General features: G+C 50.4%; 1 protein-coding gene across 7 annotated transcripts in view; it reads left to right on the top strand.

Moving 5' to 3' along the window:
- Positions 1–18,739, top strand: part of MAPKAP1 (MAPK associated protein 1) — a 75,913-nt gene that overhangs the window by 37,505 nt on the left and 19,669 nt on the right. For 6 of the 7 annotated variants that reach the window (XM_080356096.1, XM_080356098.1, XM_080356093.1 and 3 more), the window contains 2 exons: positions 2,054–2,163; positions 15,603–15,710. In XM_080356096.1, coding sequence (XP_080212222.1) covers positions 2,054–2,163; positions 15,603–15,710 — 218 coding nt within the window. The remainder of the gene's footprint in view (positions 1–2,053; positions 2,164–15,602; positions 15,711–18,739) is intronic. The other variant, XM_080356097.1, reaches the window with a different exon arrangement.

Genomic DNA, 18,739 nt, shown 5'->3' with positions numbered 1-18,739 from the left:
CTTTCGAATCGGGGTTCTGCTGGTGGGGTCCAGTGTGCAAGGCTTCTCTTGTAGCCCTTAACTCACAAACATCATGTCATTGAAATACGAGGGCAGAGGTAGTTTCTTCCTAGTAAGTATAGTATAATTGTATAAGAGGTTTTTAGCTTTAAAGAATTGTGCTGGATGCAGCTCCTGGGTGAGTTCGGGAGGGCACGGGGGCTGCGTGGCCCCTGCGGCGTCGGGGCTGCGCTCCCGGGGAGGCCTCGGGAAGGTCCCAGCCCTGCGCTGCCGGGGCGGCTCTGCCCCGTGCAGCCCTGCGCTGCTTCTGCCTCTTCCGCGTTAAATGCAGGGCAGAAATAGAGGGGGAAAAAGTAGGTGCATGAAAAGGCTGGGAATATTTGGTTTGAAGACAAGTAAGATAGAGTTATAAATAATAAATGGTCTAGAGAACATAAATTTGGCGCTTTTAGGCAGCTTCATTTTGCCAGGAACAAAGGGAAGTGAGGATGAAATTCAGATGAGACGAACTCAGGACTGATGGGAGGGAAACGCCGCTGAGTGGCGGTGACTTGTGGGGCTGCGTGCCGTGGGGCTGCGTGCCGTGGGGCTGCGTGCCGTGGGGCTGGGCCCGGGACGCTGAGAACCAACCCTCTGGTGGGCCAGCCTGCAGGCTTGGTCACTCTTGGTGCTGCAGGACTGACCCCCCCGGTGGGTTCCCGGGACTGACCTCTCAGGTGGGTTCCCAGGACTGACCCCCCGGGTGGGTTCCCGGGACTGACCTCTCAGGTGGGTTCCCGGGACTGACCCCCCGGTGGGTTCCCGGGACTGACCTCTCAGGTGGGTTCCCGGGACTGACCCCCAAGGTGGGTTCCGGGCCCATCGCGGCCGCTCTGGCAGAGGCAGTTGGGTGCAGCAGCCTGGCCGGGTGACACGGGGCGGTCGGAGGGGCCGGGTGCTGCCACCGCGGGCCCAGGAGGTCACCGTGTCACAGGGACAGTGTCAGTGTCCGCTAGGGGTTGGGGATGGCGTTTATTCCCCCGGGCCGTGTCACAGCACAGGCTGAGGGTGCCAAATCTGCAGTGATCTGAACTCAAACCGTATCCCCAGTGTTTGTGTCTTGAAGTGACATGTAAATGGTCTTGCTTTTAATGATGTAATTGTGTTGCTTGGATTGCTTTTGACTGCCAGTAGCTTTTAACAATATTCCAGCTGTGATATTCACAGAGCTCTACTCCCTGATTAAAATTCTCGGTTGCCAGATAAAAAGCTCCTCCTCCTGTCTGAACAGCCTTGCAATCCGGTGTTCTCGGTGCGGCGCAGATCCCGGCGGGTGCCCAGCAGCGCTCGGGTTTCTGTGCTAACTGCAGTGACATCTACTGACACCAGCAGAGATTGACTGCAAGGTCTAAGGGGCAGAATTGCCTGATGTATTAATCCGGTGTCTCTCCAGTGACACTGTCACCCTCTCTGCCTCCCCAGCGGTGCCGCGGTCGCTGTCTGGCGGCGCCTCCCGTGGCAGCCCCTGCGGGCAGCGCAGGACACGGCCCCGCGGCCTCAACCTTCCATCAGTGCACCAAATGTGTCCAAAGAAAGTGGTCACTTACATCTGAAATAACGTTCTACCTTCATAGCTCCGACAAGCCGCTGTTGTTTTTCTGAGTGGTGTTCTTTGCTGCTTCTTAATGATTTTGTTACATCTGCCATTGGGACACGCATGGAAATGCGATTGCAAGTGGTTCTCTTGTATGCGCAGAGAAATGCCTGCAGACGCCTCCAGTGAGTGCTCGAGGAGCTCCGCAGGTACATCTGCTCGCTTTTCTTTTTAAATTCTGAACACAGATTGATCAAAAATAAATCAGGAAAATCCTTGCACACCTCAAATCTCCACCCAGTTTCTCTGGTTTTGTCGTGGCCTTTCTAAGGGAGTTTGCTCAGTTCTCCTTTTAACTTTTACAGCACAACCCTGCTCGTGGTTGTGCCTAAAACATCCTTTGCTTCAAAATAACAAAAATTGCAGTGAGCTGCCTGCTGATGATTGTTTTGTAAAAATGCATGTGCATCTGTCTTGCAGAAATGCTGCTCATGGATTCTCACTTATTCAGGTGGACAGTATGAAGGTCACCATGAAGGATATCTTACAAAAGGCCTTAAAGAGAAGGAAGGGATCCCAGAGAGGCTCAGGTGGGTTATTTATTGTCTTTTCTAGAGGGCAGGGTGTTTTGCCATGAGCATATTTTGTATCTCTTTTAACTGTTGTGAAAGACGCTGTTTGTTTCAGCGGGTGTTGTGATCTCCAGCAGCACCGGGACGCGGTTCTGGGCAGGTTTGTGTTCAGGGCCCGGCCGAGCGGGCGTTGGAGCTGCACGGTGCACAGGGTTCGGGGCCCGGCCGAGCGGGCGCTGGAGCTGCACGGTGCACGGGGTTCGCTGCAGGGCAGGGGTCCGTTACTGCAAATATCTGTTTATGGTGACAGAGGCATTTGCATTCAGGTCCAGCCAGCGGTAGTTGGAGGTGATGGGTGGTACAGTAAGACCAGGCCTTGATAGACTTGCTATACTTTTAATTTATGTAAGAAAATGATGCTTAGTATGATTTTAAATAATTTAAAGGATTCATGGCTATGTGGACGGAAAAAGAAGAATTTACTTTCTGCGGTGTTGTCAAATAGTGCTGTTATGGTGAAGGCATTTCAGCATTTAAAGAAAGAAAATTTACAGTACTTGCATTTCTATTTTAGAGCAATGGTGTAAATGTGCATTCACATATATATAGTATATATATATTTCAAAAGTATAAGGCAGAGAGATCTTCCCAGCAACAAGAAATAATTACTGTGAAAAATTGCACCGAGTCTTGTCACGCAACAAAGGAACTTTAATATAAACCTATCTATATACCGGGTGGAGATAAGGATCTTGTCTTTGTAAATGAATGAAACCTCCTTATATACCCTTAGTTTTAACTATGGGAACAGAAAATAAACCCTGTTCTCTTTAGAAAAAGTAGTTCAGTGCAGTTTTTAAACGAGTGTATAATCTGTCATGGATTTAATTAGCTATCTTCAGATGAGAGCTGAAGTTTTAATAAAAGTTAGAAGAGATAACACAGCGAAGGACACGGATGAGCTGTCTCAAGGCCATATTCCAAGGGAACGATAAGAGCTGTAAAAAATGGCAGAGGAGAGCAATTGAACGGAGCAATGAAAATCTGATTCTCGTAAAAAAAGAAAGGGGGGTGGAGGTGGGGGGAGCGAGGGGCCGGGGCTGCCGAGGGGCTGGGGCTGCCGAGGGGCTGGTGAGGGGCTGGGGAGCCCAGGGCACGCTCTGCGTGCCGGCCAGGCCCGCGGCTCATCCCCGGCTCAGTCCTGGACAGGGCCACGGCTCATTCCCAGCCAGGCTCGTGGCTCACGGCTCATTCCCAGCCAGGCCCATGGCTCACAGCTCATTCCCAGCCAGGCCCATGGCTTATGGCTCATTCCCAGCCAGGCTCATGGCTCATTCCCGGCTGCGGCGCCGCCGCCAGATGTGCCAGCGGCTCCCGCAGCTGGTGCCAGCTGACTGCGCCGTGTGAGCCCCCGCTCTCTGGATGCCCATCGCTGGCCGCAGAGATAGAATTAAATGATGATGATCTTCCCACAAGTTGGGAGAGGAAACAATGCATATAAATCTTGATTTCATCTCAGCGTGAGAAGTCTTTATCCATCATCACTCATAATGAACAAGTCGTTAGCTGCGATGAATGGTGTTCTGCTTTTTTCAAACACCTCTTTTGTTCACTTTTTGGGTGACTTTTATTTATTTCCTGGGTCAGATTTCTCTTCCCCGCAGGGGTGGGTAGAGGGTTCGCTGGGCTCCGTCGTTACCCGCTCTCCTCCCCTGGAGCGGCTGTTGGACTCTGCGTCCCTTCGAAATTGGGTTTCCTTTATTTTGGTACCTGTGCTTGGTAGTTTAGAAATGGAATGGGCCTGTCATTTATTCCTTCAGCTAACACATTAATTTATGCTGTCTTGGCACTCCTGCTCAGAAACATTTGTAGTAATAGGGTATGTATGTGTCATTTGGGGCTTTTTTAATTATATAAGAAATCATTTAGATTTACTTTTCATAAATTATCCATGTGACATCTCGCCTTTCTAAGACGTAACCACAGTAAAAGTCACACTGAAACCCGTTTGGTTCCTTACAGGCCTGTTTACTTTGGAACATACAACTGGGTTTATTTAAATAGTGTTGCTTGCAGATTTCAGTTTAAGCTTCTATGTAGATATGTCCAGAATTAGGACCTGCAGTGCTGCCGGACAGACGGACAGACGGTGCCCGGGGCAGCACTGCTGGAAGTGCTGCCGGACAGACGGACAGCCAGTGCCCGGGGCAGCACTGCTGGAAGTGCTGCCGGACAGACGGCCGGCCGGTGGCCGGGGCAGCACTGCTGGAAGTGCTGCCGGACAGACGGCCGGCCGGTGGCCGGGGCAGCACTGCTGGAAGTGCTGCTGGACAGACGGACGGCCGGTGGCCGGGGCAGCACTGCTGGAAGTGCTGCCGGACAGACGGACGGCCGGTGGCCGGGCAGCGCTGCGGCAGCGGGAGGGGGAACGGAGCCCGTCGTCATTCTTCATATCAGGAGTGGACGCGCCTCCCGCTTTCTCTGGGAGATGCCCAGATAAATGGGGTTTCAGATCAGACCATTAGCCGAGTCCTGTGCTGCTGCGGTTCCAGTCGTTCTATTAAGCAGCGGATTAGGATGTCAAAGTTCTGAATAAAAGATAAGACATAATTTAGGAAAGCGTTTCTTCTCATTCAGTAACGCTTCCTTTTAAGTTGATTCCTCTGGTTTTTAAAAAGCACTAACCAAAAATAGACTTAACATGTTTATTTAAAGCTTTTGTCACAGTTTAATAAAACCGGAATGCCTGTGAACGTTCTGCGCGTTCTCGGTGCCTCCGGCCCAGCCTTCACTGCACAAATGCATTTATTATCTTTACAGCTTATGCTGTTTTCAAGTACCTGTGTAAGAAATGGCTTTCTGAGCTGTTTTGACCAGTGACAGACTTGCCGTTCTTCAGCTCAGTCCCGTGTTTGTAGGAAGATGCAAAGCATGGCCGGCTGCTCTGGTGAGGGAACTGCAGGGTTTGTGCGGCAGGGTGGGCTCGGGGCCGTTCCAGCACGCGCAGGGCTAAAATACCGGTTATTTTATCCAGCCGGCGACCTGCAGCTTACAAGTAGGATTTTCAACAAGCAGTTGAGTCATAGGTCCCTGAAAACCTGTGCACCATGGTCAGCTCTGGAAGTCAATGGGCTGCCGTTCCCGTCCCGCGGCAGCACCAGCCCATGGGGACGCGGGGTTTCTCCTGCGGGTCCGGGTTTCAGCTCGTGCGCTGGCGTTCATGTGCAAACTACGGCTGTAAAAATTAATACCAATGTTTTTACTTCAAAATCCCATTTGTTGGAAAGACTAAAGCTGAATAAAGACTTCTGGCTGCAGTTTAACTCCATGCCAAAGATTCTTTGTTGCAGGAAGATATAGGTCAGTGGGAGGGGGTAGAAGTTGGGTCCAGCCTTTGTTTCGTAGAAAGCGGCATGCAGGAGATGGAAGCAATATTCCAATTGTCCCTGGCTCTGTTCAGATAGTACATTAGATAACGTTATCGCGAACTATTTTGTAATCCTTGCAGTTTTCCTTTCTTAGTGTCATAAGAATTTTGCCTTAGGGGGACGAACTCCGACCATTTTTAAGGAACTATTAGGGAGTGAATCAGGAGGAAATGCAGGTGGTTCGGGAGCCACTCGGTGGCATAGGGAGAGGACGTGGCTGTGCTGGAGCCGTGTGGGCACTGAGCGCCCGCGGCTGGGGGAGCGGGCGGCACCGCGGCCCGGGGACGCTGCACCGGGAGCGGCTGCAAGTCGGGGAAGAAGCCGCACCAAGCAGTCAGGGCCACGCGCCGGAGAAGATGAATCCACGAAGGAAGTTGTTGAGGCGGGTGTTTAATCAGTTGGAGCCAGGCTGGATAAATTGGGATAGGAGCTGCCTGGGGCAGATATGCACCTCCTTTTCTCTGGGCTGGTTCTGTTGTCTGTTAAAGCCAACAGTCCCCTTTGCTTGGGAAAGAAGCAGCAAAGAGAGTCATATAACCTCTGTTATTGTAATGGATTCCCTTGTGTACGCTCATAAAATAGAAAATGTAATTGATGTTTTCTTATGGTAATGAAAAATAACTAAGTAGAATACTTTGCCATCAATTTGTTTAACCTATGGCGTGCTCAGTGGCATGTATTGCACAGGCACATTTCACGTGAGAGCCAGAAATAAACCGCTTTGGTTGCGGAACGAGCTCCCGGAGGAGCCGGGTCTGCCCCGGCAGGGGCCGCCTCCAGGCGCCTCGTCGCGTCTCGTGCGACAGAAAGGGAGATACTGGGATGCTTTGGAGGTCCCACCGTGGTGCGTTGCAGAGAAGGTTCTGTATGTTGTACAGATCATGTTGCATAACTGTAAAATACCACTGTCATTATAACTTGGTTTGCTTTACTGCTAATTGATTTTCTTACACAATCCATCTGGTGTGTATTTCTGCTCATCTGACTTTCCCCAGTCCTTCGTGTTACCCAGTTAGCCCGAGATTCGGGAGCTACGGGTGCAGCTGTGCAGCGCCGCTGCTCGGGCGGGCTCTGCGCTGGCCAAGCCCGGTTTGCCAGGTGAAACGCGCCCCTCGTGTTGAGAGGTGAGAGCGCAGCCGCTGCTCTGCCCGCGGCCCCGGCGCTGGGCGCCTGCACCACGCTCCAAGCCTGCAGGGAGTCCGATAAAATATGTTCGCATGGCTTACAACTTTAAGAACATCAGGAAGACGACAACTTCAGCGTGGACGCTGTGTGCAGCGCGGCCGCGGTGCCTGCAGGTTCGGGCTGTGCGGAGGTGTCTGCGCCGCGAGGTTCTGCCCTTGCCCGGAGCTGCGTCGCTCCTGCTCCTCCGCAAACCCCTTCTCCAGAGCCCGGCTGAAGGGACTGGAAATGCTGATGTACAGCACACGCGAATGCACAGAGAACGTGTGCAGAGGCTTTGTTTGCAAACAGATCAGGCGTTGATGTGAGTATATAAAACCCAAATGTTCTTAGAAGGCAATGAGAGACAGAACTAAACCATGTAAAATGCTGAAACGTTACAACAATCCTGCCTGTTTCTGGTCCACGTCAGCCCCTCTTCATCTGAAATTTCTTGTGAGCAGAGAAGCCTTGTCTGATTAATCTTGTCTGATTGAAGCAGAAATCCTTTGCAGGGTGAACATGCTACTGATGATTATTTAATAGCTGCTTCAAACTGCAAACATCCCTGAACCAGAAATGCTCAGTCCTTTTAAGAACAAACTGCTGCACAAGTTTAATTGTTATAAACAATACCTTCTGCCAACATTTCACAGACATGACCTGTATTTTCCGTAGGTTAGAGTAAGTTATTAACTTAGCATTCTGCTCAGTTTGGAGGAAGACTAATACTTTTTCTATAAATGAAAACAGCTGCTTTATAATAACATTCAAGTCCCTAACAGCTGTCAACTGGTGCTTTTTGCATTCTTTAAGATGTGCAAAGTGACCGAAAATAGTCTGAAATAATCCTACTCGTCTGGATAAGTGTATTATCTCACTGCCACAGGAAGCCGAATAATAAGGAAAGAGGAAAATTCAAGAAACAGGGAGAGGACATAAAAATAAAAGCCTCCATGTCATCTTTTGGTCCAACAACCGAAACAAAGGAGTTAGAGCTGCGCAGGGCAGGCAGGATGACCCGTTCTGTCGCCGGGTCACGGGGCCCTGCCGAGAGCAGCACAGCCCGGCACAGCCGCGTGCCGGGGTTGTCACCCACACCGAGCCCTGAGTTACCCCTCAGAGCTCTGCGGACACAAGCTCAGAATAAAGAGACCAGGGAAGAGCCATGAAGTCCTTGGGGCCGTGGCACAGCCGGCACCGCGTGGCACAGCCGGCACCACATGGCACCACGTGGCACAGCCAGCACCGCGGCGGCCGCTCGTGCTGCGGTTGAGCCGCGAGTCTCGCCCGGGTTCGGCTCCTCAGCCCCACTGTGTACAGGGAAAACGGGACAGAAAGAAATGGCTGGAAAGAGTGGGGGCTGTATTTTTACTGCATGTATGTGTGCATGTATTTATACCCATGAAACAGGAGAAGCGGGAAGGTGAAAGAAGCTACGTAAAAACACAGCCCTGTGATTAAAGCATTTCTAAGAGATGAAGCACAATTAGAATAAACTGTCACTGAAGTTTGATACTGTCATTGAAGGAGGGTAACCGAGGAGTTTAAATTGAAAAGTAAATATGTTGGAGTAGGCGATGCATATGTTTGCTCTGACTCTCGTAAAGATGGAAGCCCCAGCATCTGTGACAGTGAAAAGCCAATTAATTTGTATTTCCTTGTGTCTACACGCACGCTTTTCTGCTTAATGGTAGTTTTGAGTTTCTTTCGCTTTCAGTGCTGTGTTTTGGATAATTACAGCATCCCTGCAGCCTGGTGCCTCCAGTTAGGAATGCCTTTACCTGGGAGCACTCCAGAAATCCTGCTTTTCCTTGCATTGAGCTGGTTGTATCCACAGGATTTAAATGAAAAACAACATGGGTGTTTGTAGATCCTTGGTCGAGACTCTCCCGCTTGCTGCCCCCTTCGGCACGGCGGTGGTGGGTGCTGGGGCACAGTCACGGCTCAGCCCCGCACTCCAGCTTTCCCCGCGGTCCCCGGGCCGGGCCCTGGCGCTCGACGACTGTGCTGTGCTGTGCTGTGCTGTGCTGTGCTGTGCTGTGCGGTGCTGTGCTGTGCTGTGCTGTGCTGTGCTGTGGACAGAGGACGGGCCCTCGCTTGTTTTGTGACAGATTTTCCTGGCAGAGCTTGTTCTGTGCAGGGTGACCCCCGTGCAGGACAGGGCTGGTGCTGTGCAGGGTGACCCCCGTGCAGGACAGGGCCGGTGCTGTGCAGGGTGACCCCCGTGCAGGCCAGGGCCGGTGCTGTGCAGGGTGACCCTCGTGCAGGACAGGGCTGGTGCTGTGCAGGGTGACCCCTGTGCAGGACAGGGCCGGTGCTGTGCAGGGTGACCCCTGTGCAGGACAGGGCCGGTGCCATGCAGGGTGACCCCCGTGCAGGACAGGGCCGGTGCTGTGCAGGGTGAGCCCCGTGCAGGACAGGGCCGGTGCTGTGCAGGGTGAGCCCCGTGCAGGACAGGGCCGTTGCGGCTGCCGGGGCCGGTTCCTGTGCCCGCAGCCCCGGCCCCGCTCGGCAGCGCGTTCCAGCCCGTCCTCCAGCCGCTGACGCTGAGCAGACGCTGACAGGAGCGGGACGGGGTGCTGGGGTATGTGGAACAGCTCACCAGGGATAAAGTTTGTGAATAGCTTGTCAGAACAGAAATAGCTCGTTAGTCCCGCGTGTTTGGGCTGACGGGATTCTGGACATCAGCCTGAGCGGCTGGGGGGAACTTTGCGAAATATTGAACTCAGTCTATTTTAAGGCTCTTGGTATGGAAATCATACATTGATTGGTTCTTCTGGATTGGTAATAAAGCTGTAATTTATGTGATATTTTAAATTCCACCGCTCGGTGTTTGGATGGCAGAGACTCTTTGGTTTATTTTGTCCACTCTGATGGAGGGGACACGGATGATGCCCCCGGTACCTCCATGGGATCTTCTTCCCACCCGCTCCTTGTGGAGCCCATTGCCCCTGCCTGAGGGGTTACACAGTCCCTGCCCGGGGGGTCACGCTGTCCCTGCCCGGGGAGTCACGCTGTCCCTGCCCGGGATGCTGTTGTGTGGCTGTGAGCAGGGAAGCCGCGGTGGGGGCCTCGTGCTGCCCTGCAGCGCACAGAACAGTCGCGTTCACACTGGTTGTTCACACCGGGTGTTGGGGGTGGCACAGTCAGGCTGAGCTGCCCCCGCCCGCACAGCTGCCGCCAGCTCCTCGCTTTGGGGGTTAAAATAGGGAAATCTGGGAGTCGTGTTGCTGCTGGAGGTTCACTGCAGTATAGATCAAACATGGTCATTTCTGTCTCCTTTCAGCTTTATTTAGAGCCATACATTGCTAATTGAAAAGGAATACAAGTCTGTAGCAGCAATTAAGGAAAGCGCTTCCGTTAATGTTCTGCAAAGGCTGGTTTGCTGCTGGGTATGCTGCATGTTTTCTGTCCTGCAGAAAAGCGATACATAAATGAAGCGCTTGTTTCTTTTTAAGGGGCTTTTGACTAAATTCTTTAATTTCACTGCCTGTCAGGGTAGTGTTAAGTAAAATGGGTTTGAACTGCTGTAGTTTTTGTGTACTGGACTGGGTGTCAGAAACCTTTGCCATCACTGGAAATTCTGTCACTCTGGATTTACGATCTGTTTCCCGGAGCTGAATTCTTAAGCAGTGTGATTTAACACCTTGGCTCTCCATCAGCCGGGCCTGGCATTTATTTGAATGCATTACACCACTGGTTTCCATAAACTATTTTACAATTGTTTCATATAAATGACTGTTTATTTCTACAAAAACCATCTGTATTTCTGCAGAGAGCAGCAGATAACTGTGTGTAAAATTCAGTCATGTCACAACAGTGCAAGTTAAGAAAAAACAGATTGGACTGAGAAAAAGTCTCGTGCTTGTGCGTAATGTTAAAAGTTTGTTTTCACTGTTTAAATAGATTTATTTATTAACCAGTATTTGCATTTGTAATGACAAAATCTTTATTCCACTTCAGAGGTGTTGAGGGGCTTTGGGGATTTTTAACGGATAAACAGATTTAAGACGTCCTCCCGGCAGGGCTGGAGATGTAAACATTCTGGCCTTACAGCTATTTCCTCTCAAACTGTTTACATATTTCCTGTTGTTTGATTGTCCTTGCCAAGCACACAATGGAATCCTTGCCCTTCTGTCGTGTTGTAATGAACAGCCCACAGAAGGAGCCCCGAGCCCTTTCTGGTGCCGGTTTCTGTGCAGGTGTCCATCCCGCTCCTGCTTGGCGCTCCCGGTGCCCCCCCAGCGGTGCCCGGGGAGCAGCTCCCAGGGGTCACGGTGCCGCTTTTGCCACCCCGTGGGGATGCGGTGCCTCCCTTGTCCCCGCTTGGGGACACGGTGCCTCCCTTGTCACCCCTTGGGGACACGGTGCTTCCCTTGTCACCCCTTGGGGATGCGGTGCCTCCCTTGTCACCCCGTGGGGACGCGATGCCTCCTTTGCCGCCCCCGCTGAGCTGTTGCAGTTCTTCCATGTGCTGCCCGTGGAAACCTGAACCCGGGACTCAGCGCGATGATACCTTCTGACAGACCATTTGAAATGATAGAAATACATAAACCTCCTCTTTTTTATGACCTTGTAATAGCTGCAACATATTTCCAGCAAATATTTTCTATAGCAATAATAAAAAAGTGATAACAAAAAAAAGAATATAAATATAGTTTAAACTCAAAAGAAATCACACTTTCAAAACCTAGGGTTGGAGCACTGAAGCAATAAATCATGTATCCTTGTGAAAGGAGAAACTTGAAATAGGAAGGTACCACAGACATCCACATTAAATGTTTATCAACTGTTTTCTTCTGACTGCTTTCCTGTCTTACTTCTGTGCATGGTCAGCGCCTGTAACACAGCTCCTGTAACACAGCTCCTGTAACACAGCTCCTGTTCTCTTGTGTTCCTTGCTGCCGGTCTGGCACCTCCTGCCGTGGCTGTTCGTGGGTGCCTGCCGAGCCGTCCCGAAATGTCCGGTGGCCGCTGTGACGGGGGTGGCAGGCGGGCGGGCCGTGGGCGGCAGGTGACAGCGCTGTGGGGAGCAGACGCGGCCCTGGGCGCGGGGAGGGCGGTGGGAGCTGCTGAGACGCAGTCACGGAATGTCCTGAGCTGGAAGGGACCCCGGGGGTCACCAATTCCCATACCTGCCCTTGCTGAACTGCGTGTGGTTGGCGATTGCCCAGCGCCCTCATTTCCCAGACCCCTCTGCCCTCAGCAGTGGCGGCAGCTCCTCCAGTCGGTGTCACCCGTGGGCTCGGTTGCGTCCCTCGGGTGTCCCAGTCGCTTGGCATGGGTGATGGCCGGGGGAGCCCTGCTCGTTGGAAGCCAGCATACACCTGCAAATTGTAAAATTAAATCGTGGCAAAGAGCAGAATTAGTAGGTGACATATGGGCAGATGCAGTGGACTGAGGAAGAAATCAGCACGGCTTTTGCAGAGCGGGTTGTGGCTCGGGAGCAGCCCGTGAGCAGTCAGACCAGCGAGGATGCTGGTTTATAGCACGCTTCGACTTCCAAAAAGATTTGACAAAGGCTCATAAAGCAATTAAGCTGTCACAGGATGAGAAGGAGGATCCTCACATGGATTAATAATTGATTAAAAGACAGGAAACAAAGAATAGGAATAATGGCCCTCCGTTATTAGTAACTAGGTTACTGGTGGAGTTCCAGTGGAACTGGTGGAACCCGCATTGTTCCGTTAATGTGGGGCATGGAAAAGGATGTGAATGCTGATGTGACAAAATGTGCTGTTGATACAAAAGAAATAAGAATAGTGCAAATAAGAGCTGTCTGTGAAGCGCTGCAGAGGTATCTCGCAATGCTGAGTGACAGGACAATAAAACGAGAGAGGGAATTCAGTGTCAATGAGTGCAAAATAATATACGTGGTGAAAAGCAAGCGTGACTTTATGTATACAATGCTGGGCTCTAATTACCTTCCATCAGTGAAGGGTCCTGCAGTGGTCCTGGGCAGAGGTGGCGGCGCTGGAGCCCGGTGCTGGGCAGCAGAGACAAACATCAGCAATCAGGGCGCGAGGAGAGGACGAGCCAGGAAGCACCTCTGCCCGTCCGCAAGTCGTGCTGTGCCCACGTCTTATTGCATTTTTTATCTCAGAAAGGATAATACAGGAGTAAAAAGGCACAGAAAGGGATGTGTGCAAAAACGGATCAGACACATGAAATGAGTGGACGCTGAGGACGGACGGTCTTCAGTCTGGAGGAGACATGGCTGGGTACACCAGGAGCCTGTGGGTTTGTTTATACTGGTCTTTGTGGTTTAGGTTTGACAACGCCGCAAACATTAAATATTGTGGTAAGTCTTCCTGTAATCCTCGTTTTACCCTGTTAACTAGTTTGGAGATGATGATGGGTGTTGTTTGGGGTTTCGTTTAAAGGCCTCGTTCTCTTTTTAAGTGTTTGTTTATTGTGCAGATTCAACCCCTGACCAGTGTATTCTTCATTGCTATTGAAAGTTAATGGGGGAAAAATTGCATTCCAAACATTTGAACCTGTAGTAGCCATGGCTGAACTTAGTTGATCTCTGGTGATCGGTTCAATTTAGTTACGATTTTTAGCCATTAGGCTGGGGCTGAATGATGGTGATTTGGTTGAGGCCAAATGTCTGTAGAAAATTGGCTGTTTGATAAGAGCCCTGTTATCAGAGGGGGATACTTTCTCATTTACATTTAGATGAGTATTGATTATTTATTTACTCAGAGAAGTGAGATTCGTTCCCAATCTTATCTCTCTCGTCTCTGCTTGTCAGCAGAAAGAGAGATAGAGCTCCTGACATCAGCCCGAGATAACAGCACTTTGTAGTGAAGATAAAAGTTGGAATGGGCCTTTTTCTAGTCTTGACTGAAAGGATAAGTTTTAAAAATTAGAACTGATGGGTCATGCTTTCAAAACCCCATTCTGAAGGCTTTTCAGCTTAAATGGCAACAGAATTGGTTTGTTGTTATGCGGATGGCCATTCGCCTTTTGTAAGAGAGCTGCTTAATTTGGTGATGGGCCGGGATTCTTCCTGGGGCGCCTCGTGTGCCGGGGCAGCCCTGCGGTGCCGGGCTCTGCGGTGCCGGGCTCTGCGGTGCCGGGCTCTGCGGTGCCGGGCTCTGCGGTGCTGGGCTCTGCGGTGCTGGGTTCTGCGGTGCCGGGCTCTGTGGTGCTGGGTTCTGCAGTGCCGGGCTCTGTGGTGCTGGGCTCTGCGGTGCTGGGTTCTGTGGTGCTGGGCTCTGCGGTGCTGGGTTCTGCAGTGCCGGGCTCTGCGGTGCTGGGCTCTGCGGTGCTGGGTTCTGCAGTGCTGGGTTCTGCGGTGCCGGGCTCTGCGGTGCTGGGTTCTGCAGTGCTGGGCTCTGCGGTGCTGGGCTCTGCGGTGCCGGGCTCTGCGGTGCTGGGTTCTGCAGTGCTGGGTTCTGTGGTGCTGGGCTCTGCGGTGCTGGGCTCTGCGGTGCCGGGCTCTGTGGTGCCGGGCACTGCGGCTGCGCTCCCCTCCGCTGCACCGGGAATAATGGGCTCCATGTCATGGGGAAACAACGTCCGTTTGGGAGCAGAAGGTGCTCGGGTGCGTGGTGAGCGCTTCTCATGGCTTCTGGGGAGACAAAATGAGAAGCCATAATTGAAATTCTGCTGTAGTAAATTTAAAATTAATTGGCTAACAAATTCCATTTCTTAGGCATGTCATCTGAGGCTAAAATACTTAATTTTTTTATATGTTTTAAATATTTCATCATATACTCTCATAATTCAAAGTCAGGAAACATTCAGAAATATTTGAAGTACTGATAAAGAGGGAATAGATTTCATTATTTCCGTTCTAGTTATTTTGTTACATTAAGACCTGGTTAAAGGTGCTTTGCATCACTTTAATGTTTTCAGATCTCTGTTTAGCGTTATTTTACCAGCTTATACTGAAATACACAGCTGAGAAGCTGCGGTGAGCAGGAGCGGATCCCCCCACGCGGATCCCCCTCAGCGCGGCCGCGCCAGCGCCTGCCCAGGGCCCCACACAGAGCCCGGCTCACCCGAGCCCAGCTCATCCAAGCCCGGCTCACCCAAGCCATGTCCTCTCACCCCATCGGCTCCTCTGGACCTACCTTACAGGGGTGTCACCTGGAACTGCGTTAGCGTGTGCTCATTTGCTCCAGTTAAGGCAAACAGGTTAAGGATCCATTCAGCTCAAAGATTTAGTTTTTTTTAAGTGGCCTAATTTTTGTAGCAACATTTTTAAAATCCGTTTTTGTTTACTGGAAAACAGTTTTTCAAGTAATGTCTTTCCTTTGGTGATTTGGTTTGAGAAGGAGGAGGTTGGGACCTGGATCTTGAAGATCCACAGTTAAATGTGGCTGATATGAAAATGATTCATTTGAAGCACCAGCACGTGCACTTGCCGGTGTTTGGAGCAGTTCCATGCGAACAGTGTGCGGTTCTCTGGGAAAAGATGAAATCCACGGAGGGATAACAGCCGTCACCCTGCGCTCGGCGCAGCCGTTGGGGAGCGGCCGCGGCAGGGCCGGGGCGCCCGGCTGGCGTGGCGGAGCGCGGCTGCGTGGCGGAGCGCGGCTCACCGAAGGGCAGCCGCCCCAGGCGCAGCGCGGGCTGGGCAGCTGTTCCTCAGCAGGGCAGTGCCGTGGCGTGCGGCGCGGGCAGGGGGTGCGCGCAGGCTGCTCTGGGGTAGGAATAAAGCGCCACGTTGCGCAGGAGTTTGCTGGGGGTGCCTGCACGCCGTCCCGTGCCTTCCTGTCCCCTTAGCAAAGAGCCTTGAAACGTGGACATCCACCTGCCTTCCTTGTAGGTGCGAGTAATCTCGTGTTAGTTGAACGTGATAAGCCATCACTTTGTTAGAAAACAGATGATTTTACAAGTTACTTTATGTTTCAGGTCCTCAGTATCGACTGGAGAAGCAGAATGAACCTAATGTCCCAGTAGATTTAGACTGTACCTTGGAGAGCCAGAGCACTTTGGAATTCTGCCTGGTCCGGGAGAACAGTATGTTTCCCCTTTTCACTTTTGCTCTTGTAAACTGCTTAAACTCACTAAGTTCTGTATTTTGGAATATGAGCTGTGCTGTCTGGGCGAGTAAGTTCTGAGGAGCCTCTTTCTCGAGGCACTTCTCAGCTGTGCCAGAACGATATTCCAGGGGGAAATGATGGATTTCAAACCTTCTAGTAAATAGTCTGCATCCTGTTTATCACTTCATGATTAATCTTTATGTGTTAAACTCTGCTCTGTAAAGTTGTGACCAACGCTGAAATACATGGAAATATGAAACCTGTTCTGTTGCAGACGTTTCTTAGTGAACGCAGCGGCTGCTCTGCAGTGCGTGCTGCCGTGTCGGTGCGGCTCTTAGAGGCACTGATTTTTCTGGTAGAATTTAAAGAAATTAACCATGCACATATAACCAGAGCAGTATGATGATTTTAAAAGTGCTAGACAAATAATCTCTCCAGCTATGCTCAAATATTTTTATTATGTTACTATTTAATGGTCTTAATCATATTTCCCGATTTATTTCTTTACAAGGAATTATCTGAAACTTTAAAAAAGGGCATTTAGCATTGATTTGTGTTTGTCCTCCATTGCTTTTTGGTCTGTCCTTCGTTCTTTCCAACAGTCATGCTCTCAGTTTGGGGTTTTTTTCATTCCATTTCAATTCAGCTGTAAAAACGCTGGTTGTCCTGATGAGGAAACCAGTAGCACTGATGCTCTCAGCCAAGACTGTCAGAACATTTGCTGCGAACAGTCACATAAGGGCCTGTTTCAAGCAGCAGAAGGAGGTTTTTTTCCTTCTTTACAGAGATTAGACCTTTCCATTTATGCTTTTTGGCTATAGCATTTCATATTTTACCCCGGGATGACAGCAGCGCGTCCCGCAGCGCCTCCGGGCCCGCGGCGATGCCAGGCTGTGCCGCGGTGCGGAGCAGGGACGCCGCCGCGGTCCCGGGGAGCGGCACTTGCACCAAATAGTTTTGGTGCTACTGGTTCGTTTCTTCATCAAGCGGTTCTAAGGAGCCGTAGGAAGGAACGCACAGGAGGAGCCGGGCGCTGTGCGTGAGGAAATGCAGCAACCGTAACCTCGCTAATCAAGTTGCACTCTTCCACAAGCCAGAATTCTCCGATGTCTGCATCCTGGCTATTATTTTTGTATCGATTTTTAATCTATGAAAAGATGCATACTAGTCATACTTCCATAGGTTTTGCACATTTTGATTAAAAATAACATTTATTTCATCCAGGCTCTGTAATTAAATTAAGTTGTATATACTACATCTTTAACATCTTTTCCTCATCTGTGGAGGGATGTCGTGGTTGTAGCTGTACCTGCCGATGCCCGCAGCTCTCTCGAGTGACTGGGTTCAGGTTGCACCATTGCTTTAAATCCGTTGTGGGTTTGTAGGTGGTTTAGCGGGAGGCGTTTGCTCTGGGAGATCCTCCGGCCTTGTCTCAGGAGAGGTGTCAGCGGTAATGCCGAGGGAACGCCTGAGGTCCCGGTGCAGCCGCTGCTGCTCGTCCCTCCGGGTGAGGACCCCGGTCTCGCCGCAGCAGACCCACGGGAGGCGCAGGGCAGGTCCCTCCAGAGCCCCTGCGTTCCTGAGCTCCCCGTTCCTGAGCTTCACGGGCCCCGTGTTCGTCAGCCGGAGGCTGGAACGTGGAGCAGCAAAGGCCGGGCAGACACGGTGACTCTGGAGCTCAGGAGCGAGTCACCACTGGGGTTTGGCCAAGGCTGACAGGAATCCAGGCAAACTGGAAATGCTTGCATGGGTCTTGTCTCCTTTCTGCTGCGCTGTTGCTGCTCTCTCACCGGACACCCAGCTCAAAGGAGCAATGCAGGAGAAGTTTTCTGCTTATAGTTTCTCCCCCAAAATGTGGGTGAATTTCAAGTAGTTTTCCGTTGCCCAGCCCGGGGTGGATGTGGCACACCTGCAGGTCACTGCGCACACGGCGCTCAAGGGCAGGGCGCTGTGTCAGATCGGTCAGCACTCACGCGTCGCACATGGCCCGGTTCCCCGGTGCACAGTAAGAAATTGGCTTTTGGAGTGCTTAGGCAGCTGTCTTCTGGCGTGGCATTGCAACAGAAACACTGACAGCTTCGCACTATTAATAAAATAATAGCTTGAAAGTCCTAACATCAAAATGAAATATTCATTGTGTGCGTTTTGGTTTTGTTTGAAATACTTTCGACTCAGATATGCCAGTCAGGAAAAACTCTGTTATAACATCTATTATTTGGAAATATGCTCTTCATGGTCTCATATTCATTTATAAATATATATATGTATGATGCCAAACATCTGCTGGTAAAATAGCTGCCAGTATCCTTTGGGCAAATTGAAAGTTTGTATTTCAGGGTATTAAATGAAACAGAAAACTTTCCATTGCTAAGAAATATGCGTGGAGAAGTCCCCTATCTAGCCAAGGTTTGCTAATGGCATTCGGACTAATTAACTGTTTCCAGTATGCAGAACTTTTAACTCGCACAAAGATTTATCTTTCAACTGAAAGCCTGCACTTTGTAATGTGAAATGCTTTTATCTGCAGTAGCAAACTGTTCATGGCTAATTTAGTTTTATTCTTACCATCTTACTTCTGGAAAGTTCCTCTTTCTCATTTTATCATTAGATAGTAATTAGTATTCAAGGGAAATTGGTCTTAATATATTAAAATTGGTTTAGTGCCTTTAGACCTGTACCAAAGCCAATGTCTTATTGGAAAATGTAATTGGGGATTCTGTGTATGTAATTAATTGTATTACAATTAAGAACTTTCATTAAGCAATATACCAGTACATTAAAGTAATAAGGGACATTTTTGCAATGCCGTTAACTTTATATTTTGTTGTTTTATCGAGGAAATACACGTTCGCTTGCTCTTGAATAGGCTACATATGGCATTCAGTGTTCCGATATTACTAATGTGTCATTTTGATGCATCCTCTAGTTCTCACAGGCCCCTTTTGGATAAGCTCCTTGGTTTAGCGTTTACCTTATTTCCAGTGCCTGTTGTTTCATTACTGTTTG

The sequence above is a fragment of the Nesoenas mayeri genome (genome assembly GCF_963082525.1).
Source record: "Nesoenas mayeri genome assembly, chromosome: 18".
Classification (NCBI taxonomy): Eukaryota; Metazoa; Chordata; class Aves; order Columbiformes; family Columbidae; genus Nesoenas; species Nesoenas mayeri.
The sequence above is the reverse complement of the archived record's forward strand: the minus strand, read 5'-3'. Positions and strand labels throughout refer to the sequence as shown.